Source organism: Plasmodium yoelii (genome assembly GCF_900002385.2).
Source record: "Plasmodium yoelii strain 17X genome assembly, chromosome: 12".
Classification (NCBI taxonomy): domain Eukaryota; phylum Apicomplexa; class Aconoidasida; order Haemosporida; family Plasmodiidae; genus Plasmodium; species Plasmodium yoelii.
The window spans coordinates 108,068-134,568 of NC_036184.2; the positions used below are offsets into that span (position 1 = coordinate 108,068).

Consider the following 26,501-nt stretch of genomic DNA (forward strand, 5'->3'; position numbering starts at 1 on the left):
AAAATTTTGTATAACTATATTATAAAAATGAATATACATTTATAATGAATTTAAAGTATGTTTGAACATAGAAAAGAAATATATTTATATTTTATGTTTTAATGATTGCCTTTCTAAAACTTAAATACTGTATAAATATAAAAAATGAAAATTATATTATTACTATAATCCTTAAAAGCATATAAATAGCCTTTTTAAAAAATATATTAAATACTATATACTTGTTTCTAATAACATATAATATAGACTTTTCTAAAATTATAATATTTACAAAGTTGTATTGTTCCATTTTCTATCCCCAATACATAAATTTATATTGTTTTTAATTAATGTAGATAAATTAAAAAACAATTTTAATGTGTTAAATAACTTTATTTTTATTCCAATATACCTTATTGGATAATTTTATAATATATTTTACGCATAATTTCCAAGGTTTAAAACGACAATTAACACTGAACCCGTATTTATAAGCTTAAATAAATCTTTGGGTGTAGATTGTTTTTAAAATCATACTTAATAAATATTAAATATTAACACAAATAATTATTGATGAAATTTTTAAGTATAATAGAAAACTATATGTATTAGGTTTTTATATTACCCTTTAGTAGGAGAGAGATAAGATATATTTTCTCTTTTAATATATAAATTAAATTGAATATTCGTTAAATATTCTACATACTTAATTTTATCTTATATATTCTACTGTCATAGTTATCAATGTATATCATTCAAATAATTTATTAAAAATTCTATATTTTATTAATTCTACGATAAAGCAATGATAATATAATAAGAGTTAATATGGAATAATAAAATGACATTTAACATGAATTAAGTCTTTATCATTTTCTCCATGGATCCAAATTTTTATAATATAAAACCACATATCCCGAAGTGGATCTTTAACAAATATATAAAAATTATATCATTATAATGCATTATTATTTGTCTTTTCGATAATATTAATGTTTATTATATGAAGGTTTCATAATAAAATAATATTTCAATATTAGTTATTGATAGAGTATTTTATTAAATTATATATATAAGCATATAATAATAACGTATTATATTTATCATATTATTTATAATTACTAGAACTATAACATTAAATTTTATTAATATTCTTATATTTTAGTTTTTAACAATTTTAAATGTAATATATTTATATCTCAAAATATACAGCTTAAAAAATAATAATGATTAATCTATTATTATACCTTATGATAATTAAATTAATATATATATAACTATTCCTATCAATATAAATTAGAACATTAATATAAATGCAAATTATCGAAATGAAAAAAATGATTATTATATATATTTATAATTTATAAATTTATTATAATATATCTATAGTGCATATTTTATGTATTACTAAAAATGTTAGATGCATAAAATGCCTTTTATAGATAACGTTGTATTTTCGATTCTCGATTGGTATTTCATGCATCTATATTTTATGAATATCTATTATTACAGTTCAGTTGGATAACATGATTTAAATAAAAATAAATATGATACAAGTTATAAGTTTTACTGAATAAAATTTTCATAAAATAAAGAAACATATTATTATATGCATAATTCAATATAACTCTGAGTTATCAATCCTTATATAATAGACAATTATAATATACCATAATATAAATTCATATATAGCCAATATCAATATTAACATTTAATTATATATATTATAACTTATGAAAAAATGTTATGTGGGTCTTTTTATATTAATGGAAATACCCCTTTTGGTTGCATATTTAGATATCATTTCGAGATTAACCATACGGAAATGGTACATATATTTAATTAGTGTTCAAATTATAAAAAATGAATACAATATAATACTTAACTCTAACCCAAACATGGGTCCCGCAGACACAATTCTGACCCACAACATAAAACAACATAAAAATTATGATCAAAATTACTTCCAAATAAACAATTAAAATATATAAATCATTATTACTATTCCTGAAATAGTCACTCTCTTTGAATCATATATGAACGATTCATTCTCTTCTTTATATTTTTTATTTTTTCTCTTAAATATTCTTTTTGAGCTCGTTTACGAAATCCAAATAACGAATACTAATGTAAAATGTTAAGAAGCGTACGGTTGTTTGTTAATGTTTGCATATATTTAATGAAAATAATATTTAAATCTGATATTTTTTAATTCCTTATTATTTACCTTATAAGAAATCCCTAAAAAAATTGCTATTGCAGCAAATATCGACACAACTGGAATTAATTTCCTTGCTATCGACGAACTTGATGTAACTTCAGAAATGATTGTTGTTATATCTGGAATGGATGGGAAAATTTTACATTTATTTTTTAATTTTTCATAATCAATTAATAAAATAATAAATACATGAGAATAGAGTTTATCTTCAGTAATGTTATGATCTATGATAATTTGTTTATATCTTTCAACAAATTGATTAGCTTTTTGGGAATATTCCGCGCAATTTAAGGCGTTTGTATCAAGCCCATTATATATGTCACATAATGTATTAAATACATCATATAATTTAGTTATAATGCTCATATCCATACTTAAAAAATATTTATTTTCATCTATAAGATACTTATAACTATCAATATAATCTAATTTTTTAGTATACTTATCACCACCCTCTATATATGTATTATAAAAAATCGTTATACTGTCGTTTTCTTTAGTTTTGATCAGATTTAACATATAAATTAACCATATCAAAATGTATTCAACAATATAGATCTTATTTTCTGCAACAGACTCAAACTTAGACTTATCCTTAAAGAATGAATCAAACAAATATAAACATCCAGCACTAATTTTATCGAGAGAAGTATTACACCCACTAGCACAATATTCATCGAGATGATTATCATTAATTTGATACTCTTTGTTGCTGTCCAATTGACTGGGAATCGATTCCCTTATATTCTTGAACCTTTTACACTAAAAAAATATTTAAAAAAAATTATTATAAATGTGCATTATTGAAAATTTTATTAAAATAAGTTTAATGATATTTGTATGTAATACAATATCAATAAATGTAAAGGAAATTATTATTATTAAAAAATGCATATACCACTTCCTTATTCATAGTGATATAATTTTATTTTTGATTTGTAAATTGAGTAAAATCATGCTGTTTTATATACATTGCACCAAATATACGACGCAAATACTTTAGCCCTATATATAACAACGGTCTGTAGTTAAATATATTATAAGTTTTTCAATAATTAAATTAATATAGAATAATATTATTACTAAAGAAACGGTCTATTCCTTTTTTTTGATGACTACTAAGCTGCTTTAAATTGGAGATATTTAATACATTTTAATCAGATATATAATATAATTTATGATTATTAATAACATCCATTATAATTTTATTATAAAAATTTAAGTAGTTTAGTAATGAATTTAAAATACTCCCTCTTATATTTGTGTCTCAATATAGAAAAATACAATTTTTTTTTCATGCTTTAATAAATCTATTATTAGTGTAATTTTTAAAAGTATATAAATATATATTTATATACTTGTTTCTTATAATATATATCAATATTTTATTTAAATTATAACATTTACAAAGTTCATTTTTCTATTTTCTATGCAAATTATATACATTTATATTGTTTTTAATGAATATAGATAAATTCATAATCCATTTTAATGATTCCGATAACTATATTTTCATTTCTATATACTTCAATTTATAAATATACCATATTGAGTAATTTTACAATATATTTTACGCATAATTTTCACGGTTTAAAACAATTAGCACTGAACCAATATTTATTAAGCTATTTATAAGCTTAAATAAGCCTTTGAATGTAAATAGTTTTTAAACAATACTTAGTAAATATTAAATATTAGTATATAAATAACTATTGATGGAAATTTTAAAGTATAATAGAAAACTATGTTTAATTAAGTTATTATATTTCACTTTAAGAGGAGAGAGATAAGATATCTTTGCTCTTTTAATATTTAAATTAAGTTGAATATTCGATAAATGTTCTGCATTTTTCATTTTTATCTTATATATTATATTGTTATAGTTATCAATGTTTATACATTCAAATATTTTATTAAAATTCTATATTTTATTAATTCTATGATAACGTAATGTTGTTTTAGATTAAAAAATTATTATTCAATAAAAACTAATAATATAATACGAGTTAATATGGAATAATAAAATGAAATTTAACATAAATTGAGTCTTTAACACCTCCATTAATCCATATTTTAGAATATAAAATTATAAATTGCAAATTGGATATTTAACAAGAATATAACATTGATACCTTTATAATGTATTATTATGTCTTTTCGATAAAATTAATATTTAATTATATCAAGTTTTCACAATATAAAAATATTTTAATATTAGTTATTGGTAGAATATTTTACTATTTTACATGTATATAATAATAACGCATTCGATCTATCATATTATTTATAATTGTTAGAACAAACTATAGCATTCAATTTTATTAACATACTTATATTTTATTTTTTAAATCTTTTAAAATATACTTAATTTATACCTCAAAATATAAAATTTAAAAATTAATACTGATCAATCTATTATTATCCCTTTATGATAAATAAATTAAAGCGTATAAAGCAACTTCTATCAATACTAATTAATTTTAATGCAAATGTAAAATACAAAAAATAATAGTAATTACAATTAAATCTTAAAAAATATTGTATATATAGTGTATTTTTAATGTATTACTAAAAATGTTAGAAGCATAACAATCTTTTATAGACTATGTTACATTGTCGATTCTCGATCGATACATATGAATCTATATTTTATGTTTATATATTATTACAGTTCAGTTGGATAACATTATTTAAATTAAAATAAATATGATACAAGTTATAAGTTTCACTAAATAAAATGTTTCACCAAATAAAGAAATCGATTGTATATTATGATGTGGGTAATTCAATATAGCTTTGGGTTATCAAGGCTTATATAATAGGCAATTATGATAAAGCATAATATAAATTCATATATAATCAATATATATATTAATATATGCAATATAGACATTTTATTTTAATCATATTAAATCGGCATAAACACACAATTGTATATATTATACTTTATGGGAAATATGGTATGTGACCTCTTTCATGTTAGATTATTCCCCTTTTGGTTGCATATTTTGACTTTTTAACTTCATCTTTTGATTAAACATACGGGATGGTACATATATTAAATTAGTATTAACATTATAAAAAATTAAATACAATGTAATACTTATCCCTAACCCGAATATGGGTTCCACAGATACATCCTCAATCTTAACCCACAACATAAAAACTATATAAAAATTATGCAAAAATTACTTCCTAATAGACAGTTTCCTAAAATATATAAATCATTATTATTATTCCTAAATTGTCACTCTCTTCGAATCATATATTAATGATTTATCCTCTTCTTTATATTTTTTATTTTTTCTCTTAATTTTTGTTTTTGAAATCGTTTCCGAAATCCAAATAGCGAATACTAATATAAAATGTTAAAAAATGTATATTTTTTTTGTTAAGGTTTGGATATATATAATGAAAATAATTTTTTAATTCCTTATTATTTACCTTGTAAGAAGTTCCTAAAAGAAATGCTATTGCACCAAATATCGATAAAACTGTAAATAATTTGTTTGTCACCGATGAACTTGATGATATATCTCCAGAAATTTGTCCAGATGTTTGTATTTCTTCTATCGCTGGAAGAGGTGAAGATTTGAAATGTTGATTATTATTATATTTATTTATAAAATTATCATAATCTTTTGATAAAGTAGACAATAGTTCATTATAGGAACTATTATTAGTAATATCAGAATTTTTATTCATTTCTCTATATTTATTAATAAATTGATTAGCATTTTCCGAACATTTTGCGCAAAATTGTGAGTTATCATCAAATTCATTATACATTTCACATAATAATTTAAATGCTTCATAAAAATTAGATATAATTTTTTTATCCATATCCAAAAAATATGTTTTTTTATCTATAAGCTCCTTATAACTAGTATACCCATCAACACCCATTATAGAATTTTTATACTTTTCATGATTCAGTACATACATTTTATAAAAGTATTGTAGATTGGTCTCATCTCCTACTTGTTGCTTTAGGTTTAACATATAACTTAACCATATCAAAATGTACTCAACAATATTGATGTTACTATTTGCAACAGACTCAAAAAATTCAGAACTCCCAAAGAATTTATTAAAAAGATATAAAGATCCACCATTAATTTTTGCGAGATCAGTATCACAACTATTACTAACACAATAACTATCTAAAAAATTATTATTATTAAATTTATATTTATTTTCTTCTAATTCATCGGGGAAAAAATCCCATACACTCATAAAACTTTTACACTAAGAAAGCATTTAAAAAAAATATTAGAAATGTATATTATTGAAAATTTGATTAAAATAAAGTTTAATGATATTTATATGTAATACAATATCAAAAATGCATATACCACTTCTTTATTCATTATGATGGAATTATATTTTTGATTTGTAAATTGAGTAAAATAATGCTGTTTTATATACACTCCCCCCAATATGTGACGCAAATATTTTGTCCCTATATATAACAACTGTCTGTAGTTAAATATATTATAAGTTTTTCAATTATTAAATTAATATAGAATAATAAAATAATATTATTACTAAAGGAACGTTTTATTTCTTTTTGTGACAATTATTTAAATTACCTTAAATAGAGGGTTGCTTAATACATTTTAGTTAAATATAAATATGATGCATTTTATACAAGAAATGTATTCTTACTAACATTTTGCATAACTATATTATAAAAATGAATATACATTTATAATGAATTTAAAGTATGTTTGAACATAGAAAAGAAATATATTTATATCTTATGTTTTAATGGTTTCAATTCTAAAACTTAAGTACTGTATAAATTTAAAAAATAAAAAATTATATTATTACTATAATCCTTAAAAGTATATAAATAATCATTTTTTTTAATATGTTAAATTTTTATATATTTTTTCTTATTATATATAATATAGTTTTTTCTAAAATTATAGTATTTTCAAATTAAATTACATGCTCCACGTTTTATGCAAATTATATAAATTTAATATTACTTTTAATTAATATATATACATTCACAATTCATTTTAATGAGTCCAATAACTTTATTTTTATTTCTATATACTTCAATTTATAAATAGTCCGTATTAAATAATTATAGAATATATTTCGCGTATCATTTCTATATTTTAAAACACAAATTAGTACTAAATTCGTACATATGCTATTTATAAGCTTAAATAAGTCTTTGAATGTAAATTGTTTTAAAAATCATACTTAGTAAATATTAAATATTAGCATATAAATAAGTATTGATGCAAATTTTAAAGTATAATAGAAAACTATATGTATTAGGTTGGTATATTGCACTTTGAGAGGAGAGAGATAAGATATCTTTGCTCTTTTAATATATAAATTTAGATAAATATTCGCTAATTGTTCTGTATAGTTAATTTTATCTTATATATTTTATTGTTATAGTTATCAATGTATATGCATTCAAATAGTTTATTAAAAGATCTATATTATATTAATTTTATGATAAAACAATGCTGTTTATGATTAAAGATGATTCATTAAACAATGATAATATAATACATGCTAATATAGAATAATAAAATACAATTTAACATGAATTGAATATTTAACCCTTTCTTTATTTATCCAATTTTTTATAATATAAAACTACATAGCTCAAATTGGATCTTTAACAAATATATAATATTGATACCTTTATAATGTATTATTATTTGTCTTTTCGATAATATTAATATTTAATTATATGAAGGTTTCACAATAAAATAATATTTCAATATTAGTTATTAGTATAATATTTTACCAGTTTATATATATATATATATATAGGTATATAATAATAACGATATTATATCTATTGAATTATTTACAATTATTATAACAAATTACAATATTATATTTTATTAATATAATTTTATTCTATTTTTTAAATCTTTTAAAATATTATTTATTTATACCTCAAAATATAAAGCTTAAAAATTAATAGTGATTAATCTAATATTATACCAATATGGGAACTAAATTAAAATATATAAACTATTTCTATCATTTGAATTTAAAACATTAGGATAAATGATACTATATATAATAAAAAATTAAAATAATTATATACACATATCTATAAAGTAATTTTTTATTAATATGCATATTTTTATTGATTATTAAAAATGATAGATGCATAAAATGCCTTTTATAGATAACGTTATGTTGTCGAGTCTCGATCGATATTTTATGAATCTATATTTTATGATTATCTATTATTACAGTTCAGTTGAATAACATGATTTGAATCAAAATAAATATGATACAAATAATAAGTTTTACTAAATAAATGTTTCATAAACCAAAGAAACATTTTATTTTATACATAATTCAATATAGACCCTGATTAACAAGTTTTATATAATAGGCAATTATGATATAGCATAATATGAATTCATATATAATCAATATAGACATTTTATTTTAATCATATTAAATTGACATGAACACTCAATTTAATCTATTATAACATATGAAAAAATATTATGCGACACATTTCATATTAATGGATATGTTCCTTTGGGGGAGCATATTTGACTTTTGAATTTAATCTCGTGATTAAACATGCGGAATTATACATATATTAAATTAGTGTTCAAATTATAAAAAATTAAATAAAGATATAATACTTAGCCCTAACCCGAATATTGGTCCCATAACATAAAAACTATATAAAAATTATGCAAAAATTCCCTCCTAATAGACAGTTTTTTAAAATATATAAATGATTATTATTATTCCTAAATTGTCACTCTCTTCGAATCATATATTAATGATTCATTTTCTTCTTTATATTTTTTATTTTTTCTCTTAATTTTTGTTTTTGAAATCGTTTCCGAAATCCAAATAATGAATACTAATAAAATTTTAAAAAACGTATAATTTTGTTAATGTTTACATATATATAATGAAAAGAATTTTTTAATTCCTTATTATTTACCTTATAAAAAATTCCTAAAAAAAATGCTATTGCACCAAATATCGATAAAATTGTAAATAATCTCTTTCCTATCGACGAACTTGATGTATCTTCAGATGTTAGTGCAAAACTGTTTGCTGATGTCTCTGGAATGGATGGAAAACCATTATATTTACTTTTTAATTTATTATAGTCAGTTGATAAAGCAGACAATATTTTACTACGTGCGGTACCTTCAATTTTACTGTCATTGTTAAGCTCTGTATATTTGTTAACAAAACTAGTAGCACTATTTGACAGTGTGTTATTATCTTTACGCGTTGTAACATTACCATATATATTACATAATAATTTGAATGCATCATAAAATTCAGACATATCTTTAATATTAATATTCAACAAATCACTTTTTTTATTTAAGACTTCCTTAATATCTGTAAATTTATAGGCATCATTTGTAAAACTACTATATTTATCACTATTTTTTATACGTTTAGTATAAAAATCGCTTATTTGGGTGGAATTGTGCTCTGAGTTTTGATTTAATTTGTAACTAAACCATGAAATAATATATATAAAAAATGCATTAGTACTACTTTCATTATAACTTCTATTTGTGGATATAGTAAAATATTGTCCAAGTAACCATAAAAATCCAGCCGTAATTTTATCGAGTTCAGTATTGCAGTTTTCATCAGGGCAGTATTTATTAATATTCTCAATTTGATAAAAATCGAGTGTTGAATCTTCACTTAATTTATCAGGTAAATATTTCCTCATATAATCAATTTTTCCACACTAAAAAAACATTTAAAGAAAAATGATAAAAATATGTATTAAGAAACTGTTTTTAAAATAAAACTTAATGAAGTTTATAGGAAATATAATATCAAAAAATGTAGATACTAGAGTATCATCCATTATGATGGAATATAATTTATAATCTCTAAGTTAAAGGGATATCATATTATATATATACTAAAATAGGTAATACAATTATTTAACCCTATATACATCAATTATTTGTAGATAAAAATATTTTTATTGTTATTAATTTAAATTTAATATGGAACAATATATAATTTTGTGATAGTTAGATCAATTGCCTTATTCTGGGGGGTGTTTAATATATTTATTATCATATGTATATATAATACAACTTTGTATAAACTATTGTCCTTAATAACACTCATATGAACATTATTATAAAAATTAAAGCAACATTGTAATGAATTAAAAAAATATATTCTTATACATATACTTTAATATAGAAAATAAATATCATATCTTTTGTTTTAATAGTTATCCTTCTAAAACATCAAAACTGTATAAATATAAAAAATAAAAAATATTATTATTAGTATAATTTCTAAAAGTATATAAATATATTTTTTCTAATATATTTGTTTCTTATAATATATAATACAGTTTTTTCTAAATTATAACATTTATAAAATAAGTTGCATTGCTACCTTTATTAATTGCATATACATGATTTTAATATTATTTTTACTTAATATATATACATTCCAATTATATTTTAACATTTTCAATAACTTTATTTTTATTCCTACATATTATAATTTATAAGTATTACTTATTATGTAATTTTATAATATATTTTGCACATCTTTTCCACGGTTTGAAACGACAATTAGCACTGAAACCGTATTTATAAGCTTAAATAATTCTTTGAATGTAGATTATTTTAAAAATAATACTTAGTAAATATTAACAAATTAATAAATGTTGATGCAAATTTTAAAGTATAATATAAAACTATGCATAATTAAATTGTTATATTTACATTTTAGATAGGAGAGATAAGGGAATTATACTTTTTAAGACAATGATGTAGCCATATAAGATTTACCTATTCTATATAGCTAATTATGTCTTGTATTTCTTTAACATTAAATCTTTAAATTGTGTATATATATTAAAATCATTCATTATAAATAACTTATAATTATTTTTTAAATATATAGTTTGTTTTTATATTTTATAATAAACTATATTTAGTTTTATGATGAAAAACTATAAAATTATTAATATTATTTTTTTGGGTAGTGTTAATTCTAATATTATCGCATTAGAACTTGATTAAACAAATGTTATAATATTATAAAGTGTTTAATAATATGTATAATGAATTTATACCCATGTAGTGTATCAAATTAATATAATATATTTGTTCGTATTTAACGTTTATATATTGTTATTACTATTATTATTGTTACTGCTACATCACTGTATAGTACAACGAAATAATTAATGCGCTTAATAAAAATACTTTAAATCAATTAGTAATTTTTTTGTTTCATTGTTTTAAAGTATAGTATTTAGAACATATTATTTAGCAATAACAATATATTTGTGAATTTGTATATATATAATAACCTAATAAAAATATTATTAATTCAAATTAAATTAATTATTACATACCATTATACTTTGCATTAATATGTAATTGTATATGTTTCACAAATTTAACATATTTCAGTTTTAGTCATTTATACAATATTATATATATATTAGAACAATAACGCTATTCAATCTATCATATTATTTATAATTACCAGAACAAACTATAACATTAAATTTTATTATATACTTTTATTTTTTAAATATTTTAAAATATAATTTATATATACTTAAAAACTATAAAATTTAAAATTAATGGTGATTAATCTATTATATGCCTATATGATAAATTAAAGCGTATAAAGAAACTTATATTAATACTAATTAATTTTAATATAAATATAAAGGAATCGCAAAAAAAGAATAATAACTATAATTAAAACCTAACAAATATTGTATATATAGTGCGATTTTTGTTGTATTATTAAAAATGTTAGATGCATAAAATATATTTTATAGATATTATTGTGTTGTTGAACCTCGATCGATATTTTATGACTACCTATTATATACTGGTAATATGTTTAATTAACAATAAAAATATCCCCATTAACTTGTAGGTATATTATAATGTAGACAATTGTTCCAAATGAATCTAATTATAATTTATACTCTGATATATAATATTATTATACTGTTCGGTTATCAAAATATTATTTAAATTAAAACAAATGATACAAATAAGTTTTACTAAATAAAATGTTTTATCAATAAAGAAACATATTGTGTTATGCATAATTCAATATAGTTATGATTAACAAGCTTATATAATAAATAATTATGATATATCATAATATGAATTAATATATGTAATATAGACATTTTTTTTATTCATATTAAATCGATATGAACACTAAATTATATATATTATAAATTATGAAAAAACATTATATAACCCTTTTCATATTAATGACAATGCTCCTTTGGGGTTACAAATTTTTAACTTCATTTAGTGATTAAATATACGGGATGATATATATAATTAATTAGTGTTCAAATTATACAAAATTAATACAATATAATACTTAATCCTAACCCGAATATGGGTTCCATAAACACAACCCTAACCCACAACATAAAAACAATATAAAAACTATGATCAAAAATTACTTCGAAATAGACAGTTTCTTAAAATAAATCAATCGTCATATTCAGAATAATTTATTAATGATTCATTCTCTTCTTTACATTTTTTAGCTTTTCTCTTAATTTTTGTTTTTGAAATCGTTTCCGAAATCCAAATAACGAATACTAATATAAAACGTTAAGAAGTGTATGATTTTTTGTTAATGTTTGCATATATTTAATGAAAATAATATTTAAATGTAATATTTTTTAATTCCTTATTATTTACCTTATAAGCAATTCCCAAGAAAATTGGTATTGCAGCAAATATCAATAAAACCGGAATTAATTTGTTTGCTATCGACGAACTTGATGATGTATCTTCAGAAAATTGTTCATATCCTGCTACATCAGTTTTTTTAGAAGTTTGTTCAGAACATTTTGCATCACTTTGTGTTGTATCTATCTCTGGAAGGAAATCATAATTTTTATATTTATTTTTTAAATTCTTATAATCATTTGATAATGTAGACCATGCTTGACAATAGCCACTATATTTAATATTATCAGGATCATTAAGTTCTTTATATATTTTAACAAAGTTATCAGCTTTTTCCGAACATGTTGCGCAATTTGGCGTGTTTTCATCAAATTCAGTATACATTTCACATAATAATTTAAATGCTTTATAAAAATTAGATAGAATATTACTATCCATACCATACATAGCAATTTTATTATCTATAAGTTCCTTATAATTCTTATAATCAGTAAATCCGTTTATTCCCGTGTTATACTTATCACAATAATATATGTATGTACTATAAAAACATGTTGTATTGTCTTTTTCACTTTCCTTTAGGGTTAACATATAACTTAACCATATCAAAATGTAATCAACAATATTGATATTATTTCTTGCAGGAGGGGGATCCACACCACAATCCTTAATGAATTCATCCAACAAATATAAACATCCAGCACTTATTTTATCGAAATCACTTTTAAAATCAATATTACAATAACTATCTGAAAAATCAATATTATTACAATAATTATTTGAAAATTTATTATTATTACAATTATTATTTAAAATCCCAAAATCTTTAAATTTATAGTTTTCCGTATTGTCCAATTCATCGGGAAAAGTATCCCATATATTCTTGAACCTTTTACACTATGAAAACATTTAAAAACAATTAATAAAAACGCGAATTATTAAAATAAAGTTTAATGATATTTATATGTAATACAATATAAAAAAATGTAAAGGAAACTATTATTATTAAAAAATGCATATACCACTTCTTTATCCATTATAATGGGATATTATTTTTGATTTGTAAATTGAGTAGAATCATGTTGTTTTATATACACTGCCCCCAATATGTGACATAAATACTTTAATCCTATATATAGAAACTGCCTGTAGTTAAATATATTATATGTTTTTCAATAATTAAATTAATATGGAATAATAAAATACTATTATTACAAAGAAACGTTCTATTTGTGTTTATGCTAATTAGCTAAGTTACCTTAAATAGAGAGTTGCTTAATACAATTTTTATTAAATATATATGTAATGAATTTTATACAAAAAATGATATTCTTACTAACATCTGGTACATCTTTATTATAAAAATGGATATCTTTCTATAAAGAATTTAAAGTATGTTTGAACATAGAAAAGGAATATATTTATATCTTATGTTTTAATCATTGTCCTTCAAAAATTTAAATACTGTATAAATCTAAAAAATAAAAATTATATTATTACTATAATCCTTAAAATATATTAAATTTTTATATATTTGCTTCTAATACTATATACAATGCTTTATTAAAATTAAAGTATTTTTGAATTAAGTTACATGCTACATTTTCTATGAAAATTAAATAAATTTATATTGTTTTTAATGAATGTAGATAAATTCATAATCCATTTTAATTAGTCCAATAACTTTTTTTTTATTCCTATATACTTCAATTTAGAAGTATATCTTATTGGGCAATTTTATAATATATTTTGCCATATTTTCCATTCTTTAAAACAATTTGCACTGAACCCGTACTTATAAACTTAAATAAGTCTTTGAATGCATATTATTTTTAAAATAATGCTTAGTAAATATTAACAAATAAATAAGTATTGATGCAAATTTTAAAGCATGATAGAAAACTATGTTTAATTAGGTTGTTATATTACCTATAAGAGGAGAGAGATAAGATATATTGCTATTTTAATATATAAATTTAAATAAATATTTGCTAAATGTTTTACATAGTTCACTTTTATCTTATATATTTTATTTGTTTAATTATCAATGTATATACATTCAAATAATTTATTAATAATTCTATATTTTATTAATTCTACAAAAAACAATAATAATATAATACGCGTTAATATTGAATAATAAAATGATATTTAATATTAATTAAGTATTTAACAATTTCTTCATTAATCCATATTTTTAGAATATAAAACTACAATTTCCAAATTGAATAATTAACAAATATATAATGTATTATTATGTCTTTTCGATAATATTAATATTTAATTATATGAAGGTTTCACAATAAAACAATATTTTAATATTAACTATTGGTAATTTCTAGATTATATGTATAGGCATATAATAATGCATCATATCTATAATATTAAACTTTATTAATATACTTATATTTTATTTTTTAACTATTTTAAAATATAATATATTTATAGCTCAAAATATAAAGTTTAAAAATTAATAGTAGTTAATATAATGTTCTACCTTTATGATAAGTTAAAACGTACAAATCAACTTCTATTAATACAAGAAGATAATAATAACTACAATTACAACTTCAAAAAATGTTAGAAGCATAACAATAATTTATAGATTATGTTATATTGTCGATTCTCGATCGATATTGCATGTATCTATATTTTATGAATATCTATTATATATTGGTAATATGCTTAATTAACATTAAAAATATAATCATTAATATGAAGGTATATTGTAATGTAGATGAATATTCAAAACTAATCGAATTATAATATATACCTCATATATAATAATATTATACTGTTCGGTTATAAAAATACGATTTAAATTAAAATAAATATGATACAAATAATACGTTTTACTAAATAAAATTTTCATTAAATAAAGAAACATATTGTGTTATGCATAATTCAATATAACCAAATATTAACTTTTATATAGGCAATTATTATATATCATAATATGAATTAATATATACAATATAGACATTTTATTTTAATCATATTAAATATATATTAACACTCAATTATATATATTATAACTTATGACAAAATGTTATCCAGCCCTTTTCATATTAATGACAATGCTCCTTTGGGAGTACATATTTTTAACTTCATCTCGAAATTAAACATACGGGATGATACATATATTAAATTAGTGTTTAAGTTATAAAAAATTAAATGCATTGTAATACTTAGCCCTAACCCGAATACGAGTTCCATAAACATAACCCTGACCCAATAACTTAAAAACAATATAAAAACTATGATCAAAAATTACTCCCCAATAGACAGTTTCTTAAAATACATCAATCTGCATACTCGGAACAATTTATTAATGATCCATTTTCTTCTTTATTTTTTTAGCTTTTCTCTTAAATGTTGTTTTTGACCTCGTTTCCGAAATCCAAATAACGAATACTAATATAAAATGTTAAGAAGCGTACGGTTGTTCGTTAATGTTTACATATATATAATATATTTTTTTAATTCCTTATTATTTACCTTATAAGAAATTCCAAAAAAAAATGATGCTACAACAAATATAATTGCAATTGGAATTAGTATACTTTTTGTCACTGGGCATTCTGTCACTGGACTATTTGTCATTGGACTATTTGTCACTGGACATTCTGTCACTGGACTTTTTGTTACTGAACTTCGTGGACAAGCTGAAAGTGGTGAGGCATTCTTACATTTAACATTATATTTTTTTTCAAAATTTTTATAATCATTTGATAAACTATACAATAGTTGAGAATAAGAACTTCCTTTATTAATATCTAAAGCATTTATAAGTTTTTCATATTTTTCATAAAATTCTTCAGCATTTTCTAAACATGTATTGCATTGGGGTTCTTTTTTATCAAATTTACCATCCATCATACATAATAATTTAATTACTTCATAAAAATTAGATATATCTTCAATACCAATATCCATCGATTTTATTTTTTGTTTTATATCGTTATTAATCTTATTATAACTATCACCAATTGTTTTATCATCATATTTACTATTTGTTTTTATATGATTATTATAAAAATCGTTTAATGTGGTGGTTCCATTTTGTGTTTTTTGATTCAGTTTGTGACCTAACCATAAAATAGCGTATTCAGCAAGTTTTTCACTGTCTAAATTTTTAATATTACCAAAATCCTTAAAGTAAACTAGAAATGCTATAAAAGCAGAACTAATTTTGTTGTCATCATTATCACAGTTTTGTTTAGGACAATGCTGATTGGTTAAACTTCCTGCGAACTCATAATTTTGAGAATTTTTATCGAAGACAAGACCATTATCGGCCATTATAAGTCCATCACACTACGAATATATTTTACGAATTAAACAAAAGAATGTATTAATATAAATGTTACTAAAATTAAAATTAATATAATTTATAGTTAATGCAACATCCAAATAATGTAAGAAAAAGGATATATACCAGATTAGCACCCATTATAATGAAATTTCGTTATAATTTGGAGATTATGTGGGATGATGTTATTTATATATATTGCATAAATATATGTTATATTTACTTAAGCTCTTTACATACCAATTATCTTTCGTTATATATATTCTTAATTTTAATTTCATATAAAATAATAATATAGTAGTATTACTAAAATCATATTATACTTGTTTTATGACATTTAGCTAAATTACCTTAAATAGAGTTTCTTAATACATTTTATACAAAAAATACTATTCTTACTAACATTTGGTATAACTTTATTATAAAAACGGATATACTTTTATAATGAATTTAAAAAATATATACTTATACATATGTTTTAATATAGAACGTAAACAACGCCCTAAAACTTAAATACTGTATAAATTTAAAAATAAAAAAGTTTTATTATTATTATAATCCTTAAAACCATATAAATAATAATTTTTTAAAATATGTTAAATATTTATATACTTGTTTCTTATAATATATAATATAGTTTTTTTTTAATTATAGTATTTTCAAATTAAGTTATATGCTCCACTTTTTATGCAAATTATATAATTTTAATATTACTTTTAATTAATATATATACATTCCAATTATATTTTAACATTTTCAATAACTTTATTTTTATTCCTACATATTCCAAATTATAAGTATTTCTTATTGGGTAATTTTATAATATATTTTCCCATCTTTTCCATTTTTTAAAACAACAATTAGCACTGAACCCGTACTTATAAGCTTAAATAAGTCTTTGAACGCATATTATTTTTAAAATAATACTTAGTAAATATTAAACATATAAATAACTATTGGTGACGTTTTAAAGTATAATATAAAACTATTTGTGAATAGGTTGTTATATTGCCCTTTAAGAGGAGAGAGATAAGATATATTTTCCATTTTAATATATATATTTAGATAAATATTTCCTAAATACTATGCATTGCTCATTCTTATCTTATATACTTATTGATATAGTTATCAATGTATGTACATTCAAATAATTTATTAAAAATTCTATATTTTATTAATTATATGGTAACGTAATGTTTTAGATTAAAAAATGATTATTCAATAAAAACTAATAATATAATAAGAATTAATATGGAATAATAAAATGACAGTTAACATGAATTAAGTCGTTATAATTTTCTCCATGGATCCCAATTTTTATAATATAAAACCACATTTCCCAAATTGAATCTTTAACAAAAATATAGTCATTGATATCTTTATAATGCATTAGTTGTCTTTTCGATAATACTAATGTTTAATTATATGAAGGTTTCACAATAAAACAACACTTCAATATTAGTTATTAGTATACCATTTTACTAGTTTATATTTATAGGCATATAATGATAACGCTAATTTTATATACCAAATTGTTTAAAGTATTATAACAAAATATAATTCGAAATTTTATTAATATACTTATATTATATTTTTTAAATCTTTTAAAATATTATTTATTTATACCTCAAAATATAAAATTTAAAAATTAATAGTGATTAATCTATTATTATACTTTATGATAATTAAATTAATATATATATAACTATTCCTATCAATATAAATTAGAACATTAATATAAATGCAAATTATTAAAATGAAAAAAAAAGATTATTATATATATTTATAATTTATAAATTTATTATAAATATAGTAGATTTTTTATGTATTACTAAAAATGTTAGATGCATAAAATGCATTTTATAGATAATGTTGTATTGTCGAATATCGATCGATATTTTATGAATCTATATTATTACAGTTCAGTTGGATATCATGATTTAAATCAAAATAAATATACAAAAGTTATAAGTTTCACTAAATAAAATTTTCATAAAATATAGAAACATATTACTATATCCATAATTGAATATAGTTCTGGGTTATCAAGGCTTATATAATAGGCAATTATGATATTGAATAATACGACTTCATATATAGTCAACATCTATATTAATATATACAATTTAGACATTTTATTTTAATCATATTAAATCGGCATGAACACTCAATTATATATATTATAACTTATAAAATATATTATGTAACCCCGTTCATATTAGCTTATGCCCATTTTTGGTTGCATATTTAGACCTTTAAACTTCTTGAAATTAAACATACGGAATGACACATGTATTAAATTAGTGTTTAAATTATAAAAAATTAGATAAATATATAATACTTAGCCCTAACCCGAATATGGGTCCCATAAGCACAACCCTAACCCACAACATAAAAACTATATAAAATTATGCAAAAATTACTTCCCAATAGACAGTTTATTAAAATATATAAATCATTATTATTATTCCTGAAATAGTCACTTTCTTTGAATAATATATTAATGATTCATTTTCTTCTTTATATTTTTTAGTTTTTCTCTTAATTTTTGTTTTTGAAATCGTTTCCGAAATCCAAATAACGAATACTAATATAAAAATTTTAAGAAACGTATAATTTTTTTGTTAATGTTTGCATATATATAATAATTTTTTTTTAATTCCATATTATTTACCTTATAAGAAATTCCTAAAAAAAATCCTATTGCACCAAATATCGATAAAACTATAAATAATTTGTTTCCTATCGACGAACTTAATGATGATTGTGTAGAAATGTCTGTTGTTATCTCTGAAGGAGATGGAATATTACCAGATTTATCATTTTTACATTTCTCTTTTAATTTATTATAATCAGTTGATAAAGCAGATAATATTTGACTACAGGAACTATCATTAGTAATACTAGAATCATCCTTAAGTTCTTTATATTTTTTAAAAAATTCATTATCATCGTTCAAATAGTTATTGCATTTTTGATCCCCTTCCTTAAATCCATAATACATGTTACATAATGATTTAAATGGAACATACAATTTAGATATAGCTTTAATATCCATATTCACAATTTTTTTTTTATCTAAAAGATCCTTATAACTAGTATACTCCGTAAAACCAGCTATAGGATTTGTATACCTATTTTGATTTGATATATCTATATCATAAAAATATTGTAGATTGGTCTTAGTTCCTACTTGATCCTTTAGGTTTAACATATAACTTAACCATATAATAGTGTAATAAAAAATATCGTTTTTACTTTTTTCATCAAAGTTAAACGAATTAGAATCCCCAAAAAATCCATTAAGCAAATAAAAAAATCCAGCACTAATTTTTTCGGAATCATTATCACAACTATTACTACCACAATAACCATCTAAGAAATTTCCTTTTTTAAATTGATACTTTTTATCACTGGTCAATTCATCGGGAAAAAACTCCCATAGATTCTCGAACTTTTCAGACTAGTAAAAGATTTAAAAACATTTATTAGAAATGTATATTATTGAACATTTTATTAAAATGATATTTAATGATATATATAATACATTATCAAAAAATGTAAAGGAAACTATTATTATTAACAATGCATATACCACTTGTTTATTCATTATAATGGAATCTTATTTTTGATTCGTAAATTGGGTAAAATAATCCTGCTTTATATACACTGCCCCCAATATGTGACGCAAATACTTTAACCCTATATATAAAAATTGTCTGTAGTTAAGTATATTATATGTTTTTCAATAATTAAATTAATATAGAATAATAAAATAATATTATTACTAAAGGAACGTTTTATTTCTTTTTGTGACAATTATTTAAATTACCTTAAATAGAGGGTTTCTTAATACATTTTTGATTAAATATAGATAAGATGGATTTTATACAAAAAATTCTATTCTTACTAACATCTGGTATAGCTTTATTATAAAAATTGATATACTTTTATAAATAATTTAAAGTATGTTTTAACATAGAAAAGGAATATATTTATATTTTATGTTTTAATGATTGCCCTTCTAAAACTTAAATACTGTATAAATTAAAAAAATAAAAATTATATTATTACTATAATCCCTAAAAGTATATAAATAGTAATTTTTTAAAATATACTAAATATTTATATAGTTATTTCTAATACTATATACCACGTTTAATTAAAATTATATTATTTTCGAATTAAGTTGCATTGTTCCCTTTTTTAATTGCATATAAATAATTTTAATGTTATTTTATTTAATATAGATAACTTTACAATCTATGTTAACGAGTCCAATAACTTTATTTTTATTCTTATATAATTAAATTTAAAAATATATCTTATTAGATAATTTTATAATATATTTTGCACATCTTTCTCACGGTTTAAAACGACAATTAGCACTGAAATCGTATTTATATGCTTAAATAAGACTTTTAATGCATATTGTTTTTAAAATGATACTTAGTAAATATTAATACATAAATAACTATTGATGTAAACTTTAAAGTATAATATAAAACTATGCGTAATTAAATTGTTGTATTTACATTTTAGATAGGAGAGATAAGGGAATTATACTTTTTTAAGACAAGAATATAGCCATATTAAATTTACCTATTCTATATAGTTAATTATGTACTGTATTCCTTTAACAGTAAAGCTTTCAATTCGTATATACATTAAAAATGGCTTAGAATTATTATCTAAATATATAGTTTGCTTTTATATTTTATAATAAACTATATTTAGTTTTATAATGAAAAACTATACAATTATTAATATTAATTTTCTTGGTAGTGTTATTCTAATATTATCGAATTAGAACTTGATTAAATAAATGTTATAATATTTCATATGATCTTTTATACGTATATTATAATATTATCAAATGTTTAAGAATATGTATAATGAATTTATACCCATGTAATGTATCAAATTAACATAATATATTTGTTCGCATTTAATACGTTTATCTATTGTTATTACTATTATTATTGTTACTGCTATATCACAGTATAGTATAACGTAATAATTAATTCTTTTAATAAAAATACTTTAAATCAATGTATAATATTTCCTCGTTTCATACTTTTTAAATAAACTATTTTAGAACAAATATACTATATCGTAAAAACATTATATTGAAGTAATATATTTGTGAATTTGTATGTATATAATAACCTAATAAAAATATTATTAGTTCAAATTAAATTAATTATTACATACTTTTTCTATATACTTTGCATTAATTCATAATTTGATATGATTCCCAAATTTAACGTATTTAGTGCTTGGCCATTGATACAATATTATATATATAAATAATAGAATAATAACTTTAATGTTATCTATCATATTGTTTGTAATTATTATAATAAAATATAACATTAAATTTTATTAATATACTTATATTTTATTTTTTAACCATTTTAGAATATAATTTATTTATGCCTCAAAACTATAAAGTTTAAAAATTAATAGTGATTAATCTAATATTATACCTTTATGGGAAATAAATTAATGTAAATAAAACTATTTCTATAATTTGAATTTAAAACATTAACATAAAATGATATTATATATAATCGAAAATTAAAAGGATAGTATACATATTTTTATAATGTAATTTTTTATTATTATGCATATTTTTATTGTGTTATATTATATTATTAAAAATATTAGATGCATAAAACATCTTTTATAGATATTGTTGTGTTGTTGAACCTCGATCGATATACCATACGTCTATATTTTATGATTATCTATTATACATTGGTAATATGTTTAATTAATGTTAAAAACATATATGTTAATCCGAATATATATTGTAATGTATGCAATTGTTCCAAATGAATCATCATATAATGCTATTATTACAGTTCAGTTGGCGTAATATAATTTAAATTAAAAAAAATGATACAAATAATTTTTGCTAAATAAAATGTTTTATCAAACAAAGAAACATATTATGTTATGCATAATTCAATATAATTATGATTAACAAGCTTTATATAATAAATAATTATGATATATCATAATATGAATTAATATATGCAATATAGACATTTTTTTTAATCATATTAAATCGATATGAACACTAAATTATATATATTAGAAATTATGAAAAAATATTATACAACCCCATTCATATTAGCTTATACCCCTCCTTGGTTGCATATTTAAACTTCATCTCGTGATTAAACATATGGGGTGGTATATATATTAAATTAGTGTTCAAATTATAAAAAATTAAATGCAATATAATACTTAATCCTAACCCAAATATGGGTTCCGCAAACACAACCCTGACCTACAACATAAAAACAATATAAAAACTATGATCAAAAATTACTTCGAAATAGACAGTTTCTTAAAATAAATCAACCATTATTATTATTCCTGAAATATTCACTCTCTTCGAATCATATATTAATGATTCATTTTCTTCTTTACTTTTTTAGCTTTTCTCTTAAACATTGTTTTTGAGCTCTTTTCCGTAATACAAATAACGAAGACTGATATAAAATGTTAGGAAGTGTACGATTTTTTTGTTAACGTTTGCATATATTTAATGAAAATAATTTTTAAATTTCTTATTATTTACCTTAAAAAAAATTCCCAAAAAGATTGTTATTGCACTGAATATTGATAAAGCTAGAATTACTTTGCTTACTATCGACGAACTTGATGATGTAACATCAGACTTTTGTACATTTTCTCCAATTTGTCCAGTTTGTTCAGTTTGTTCAGTAGGTTGTTCTGTATCTTGTGGTGTATTTATCTCTGTAAGGGCTGGAAATTTGCTATCTTGAGCATCTTTACATTCATTTTTTAAATTATCATAATCATTTGATAGTGTAGACAATATTTTTTTATATGAACTGCTATCAGTAATATCAGAATCTTCATTAAGTCCTTTATATTTTTCAACAAATTCTTTAGCTTTATCCGAACAGTTCTTGCAATTTTTATTGTTATCATCAAGTTCATTATACAAGTTACATAATGATTTAAATGGGTCATAAAATTTAGATATAATATTAATATCCATACTTAAATAACTTTTTGTATCTATAAGACCCTTATAATTCTCATAATCACTAACACCATTTATTACATTTTTATACTCATCATGACTATTTATTTGATAATTATAAAAATAATTTATATTGTCGTTTTTTTGATTGTTGTCCAGGCTTAACATATAACTTAACCATATCAAAATGTAATCAACAATATTGATGTTTCCTTTTGCAACAGAATTAAACAAATCAGAACTCCCAAAAAACTCACCAAACAAATATAAACATACAGCACTAATTTTATCGAAATCACTATGACATTGATAATTATGACAATAATTATTTGAAACATCATCATTTTTAAATTTATAGCCTTCATTACTCAATGTATCGGGAAAATCCTCCCATACATTTTTGAACCGTTTACACTAAGAAACATTTAAAAACAATTAATAAAAACGCGAATTATTAAAAATTTTATTAAAATAAAGTTTAATGATAGTTATATGTAATATAATATAAAAAAATGTAAAGGAAACTATTATTATTAAAAAATGATATACCACTTCCTTATTCATTATAATGGGGTTTTATTTTTGATTTGCAAATTGAGTAGAGGCATGTTCTTTTATATGTACTGCACCAAATGTGTGACGCAAATGTTTTAACCCTATATATAACAACTGTCTGTAGTTAAATATATTATATGTTTTTCAATATTTAAATTAATATAGAATAATAAAATAATATTATTACTAAAGAAAGGTTTTATTTCTGTTTATGATAATTAGCTAAATTACCTTAAATAGAGGGATGCTTAATAAACTTTTGATTAAATATATGATGCATTTTATACGATAAATACTATTCTTACTAACATTTGGTATAACTTTATTATAAAAATGGATATCTTTCTACAAAGAATTTAAAGTATGTTTGAACATAGAAAGGAATATATTTATATCTTATGTTTTAATGATTGTCCTTCTAAAACTTAATACTGTATAAATCTAAAAAATATAAAATTACATTATTACTATAATCCTTAAAGTATATAAATAGTCATTTTTTTAAATATATTAAATATTTACATACTTGTTTCTAATACAATAAACCACAGTTTTATTAAAGTTATAGTATTTTCAAATTAAGTTATTTTACTTACATCTATATGCAAATTATATAAATTTATATTGTTTTTAATGAATGTATATAAATTCATAATTCATTTTAATGAGTTCTATAACTTTATTTTTATTCCTATATATTCCAATTTAGAAGTATTCTTTATTTAGTAATTTTATAATGTTTTCCATATTTTTCCACCGTTAAAGCGGCAATTAACACTGAACCCGTATTTATAAGCTTAAATAAGTTTTTATATGTAGGTCGTTTTTAAAATAATACTTAGGAAATGTTAAATATATAACACATAAATAAGTATTGATGTAAATTTTAAATTATGATAGAAAACTATGTGTATTAGATTATTATATTGCCCTTTTAGATAGGAGAGATAAGGGATGTATGCTTTTTTAAGACAAGGATGTAGCCATATAAGATTTACCTATTCTACACAGTTTAATTATTTCTTATATTTTCTACCATTAAAGTTTTTAATTCATGTATAAATTAAAAATAACTTAGAATTATTACTTTTATAAATATATAGTTTCCTTTTATATTTTATAATAAACTATATTTAGTTCTATAATGTAAAACTATAGAATTATTAATATTATTTTGCTTGGCACTGGTAGTCTAATGTTATCGCATCAAAGCTTACTTAAATAAATGTTATAATATTTCATTTTATATTGTATACATACAATTTAATCTGATAACACCTTTAATAATATATATAATGAATTTATACCCATGTAGTGTATCAAATGGATTTAATGATTTTTTCGTATTTAATACTTTATCTATTGTTATTACTATTATTATTGTTACTGCTAGATCAATGTATAGTACAACGGAACAAATGGTGCACTCAATAAAAATCCTTTAAATCAATGTAGAATATTTCCGTATTTTGTTGTTTCAAAGTATATATTTTAGAAGGTATATCATATTGTAAAACACTATATTTAAATTATAGATTTATATTTTGTATATATAATAACCTAATAAAAATATTATTAGTTCAAATTAATTATTACATACTTTTTCCATGTACTTTGCATTAATATATAATTGTATATGTTTCCCAAATTTAACATATTTCAATATTAGTAATTGTTATAATATTTTACTATATTAGATCAATA

At 20.2% G+C, this 26,501-nt stretch overlaps 7 protein-coding genes across 7 annotated transcripts; all 7 read right to left on the minus strand.

The window, feature by feature from the left end:
* Window positions 1–1,995: 1,995 nt before the first annotated feature.
* On the minus strand, window positions 1,996–3,113 carry PY17X_1200400 (PIR protein; the record flags this gene model as incomplete). Its single annotated transcript, XM_022956661.1, has 3 exons — window positions 1,996–2,103; window positions 2,207–2,962; window positions 3,099–3,113. The coding sequence occupies 3 exons, from the start codon at window positions 3,111–3,113 to the stop codon at window positions 1,996–1,998; spliced, it is 879 nt and encodes a 292-aa protein (XP_022812528.1).
* A 2,355-nt stretch (window positions 3,114–5,468) lies between these two features.
* On the minus strand, window positions 5,469–6,570 carry PY17X_1200500 (PIR protein; the record flags this gene model as incomplete). The annotated part of the gene is made up of 3 exons (XM_022956663.1): window positions 5,469–5,555; window positions 5,645–6,448; window positions 6,556–6,570. 3 exons carry the CDS (start codon window positions 6,568–6,570, stop codon window positions 5,469–5,471), a joined length of 906 nt encoding a protein of 301 aa, XP_022812529.1.
* Window positions 6,571–8,987: 2,417 nt separating this feature from the next.
* PY17X_1200600 (PIR protein) lies at window positions 8,988–10,058 on the minus strand (the record flags this gene model as incomplete). Its single annotated transcript, XM_022956664.1, has 3 exons — window positions 8,988–9,074; window positions 9,159–9,935; window positions 10,044–10,058. The coding sequence occupies 3 exons, from the start codon at window positions 10,056–10,058 to the stop codon at window positions 8,988–8,990; spliced, it is 879 nt and encodes a 292-aa protein (XP_022812530.1).
* A 2,667-nt stretch (window positions 10,059–12,725) lies between these two features.
* Window positions 12,726–13,943, minus strand: PY17X_1200700 (PIR protein; the record flags this gene model as incomplete). The annotated part of the gene is made up of 3 exons (XM_022956665.1): window positions 12,726–12,812; window positions 12,916–13,803; window positions 13,929–13,943. The coding sequence occupies 3 exons, from the start codon at window positions 13,941–13,943 to the stop codon at window positions 12,726–12,728; spliced, it is 990 nt and encodes a 329-aa protein (XP_022812531.1).
* Window positions 13,944–16,254: 2,311 nt separating this feature from the next.
* PY17X_1200800 (PIR protein) lies at window positions 16,255–17,359 on the minus strand (the record flags this gene model as incomplete). Its single annotated transcript, XM_022956666.1, has 3 exons — window positions 16,255–16,320; window positions 16,405–17,223; window positions 17,345–17,359. The coding sequence occupies 3 exons, from the start codon at window positions 17,357–17,359 to the stop codon at window positions 16,255–16,257; spliced, it is 900 nt and encodes a 299-aa protein (XP_022812532.1).
* Window positions 17,360–19,718: 2,359 nt separating this feature from the next.
* On the minus strand, window positions 19,719–20,828 carry PY17X_1200900 (PIR protein; the record flags this gene model as incomplete). The annotated part of the gene is made up of 3 exons (XM_022956667.1): window positions 19,719–19,805; window positions 19,893–20,681; window positions 20,814–20,828. 3 exons carry the CDS (start codon window positions 20,826–20,828, stop codon window positions 19,719–19,721), a joined length of 891 nt encoding a protein of 296 aa, XP_022812533.1.
* A 2,827-nt stretch (window positions 20,829–23,655) lies between these two features.
* Window positions 23,656–24,806, minus strand: PY17X_1201000 (uncharacterized protein; the record flags this gene model as incomplete). Its single annotated transcript, XM_722422.2, has 3 exons — window positions 23,656–23,721; window positions 23,811–24,656; window positions 24,792–24,806. The coding sequence occupies 3 exons, from the start codon at window positions 24,804–24,806 to the stop codon at window positions 23,656–23,658; spliced, it is 927 nt and encodes a 308-aa protein (XP_727515.2).
* Window positions 24,807–26,501: the final 1,695 nt, after the last annotated feature.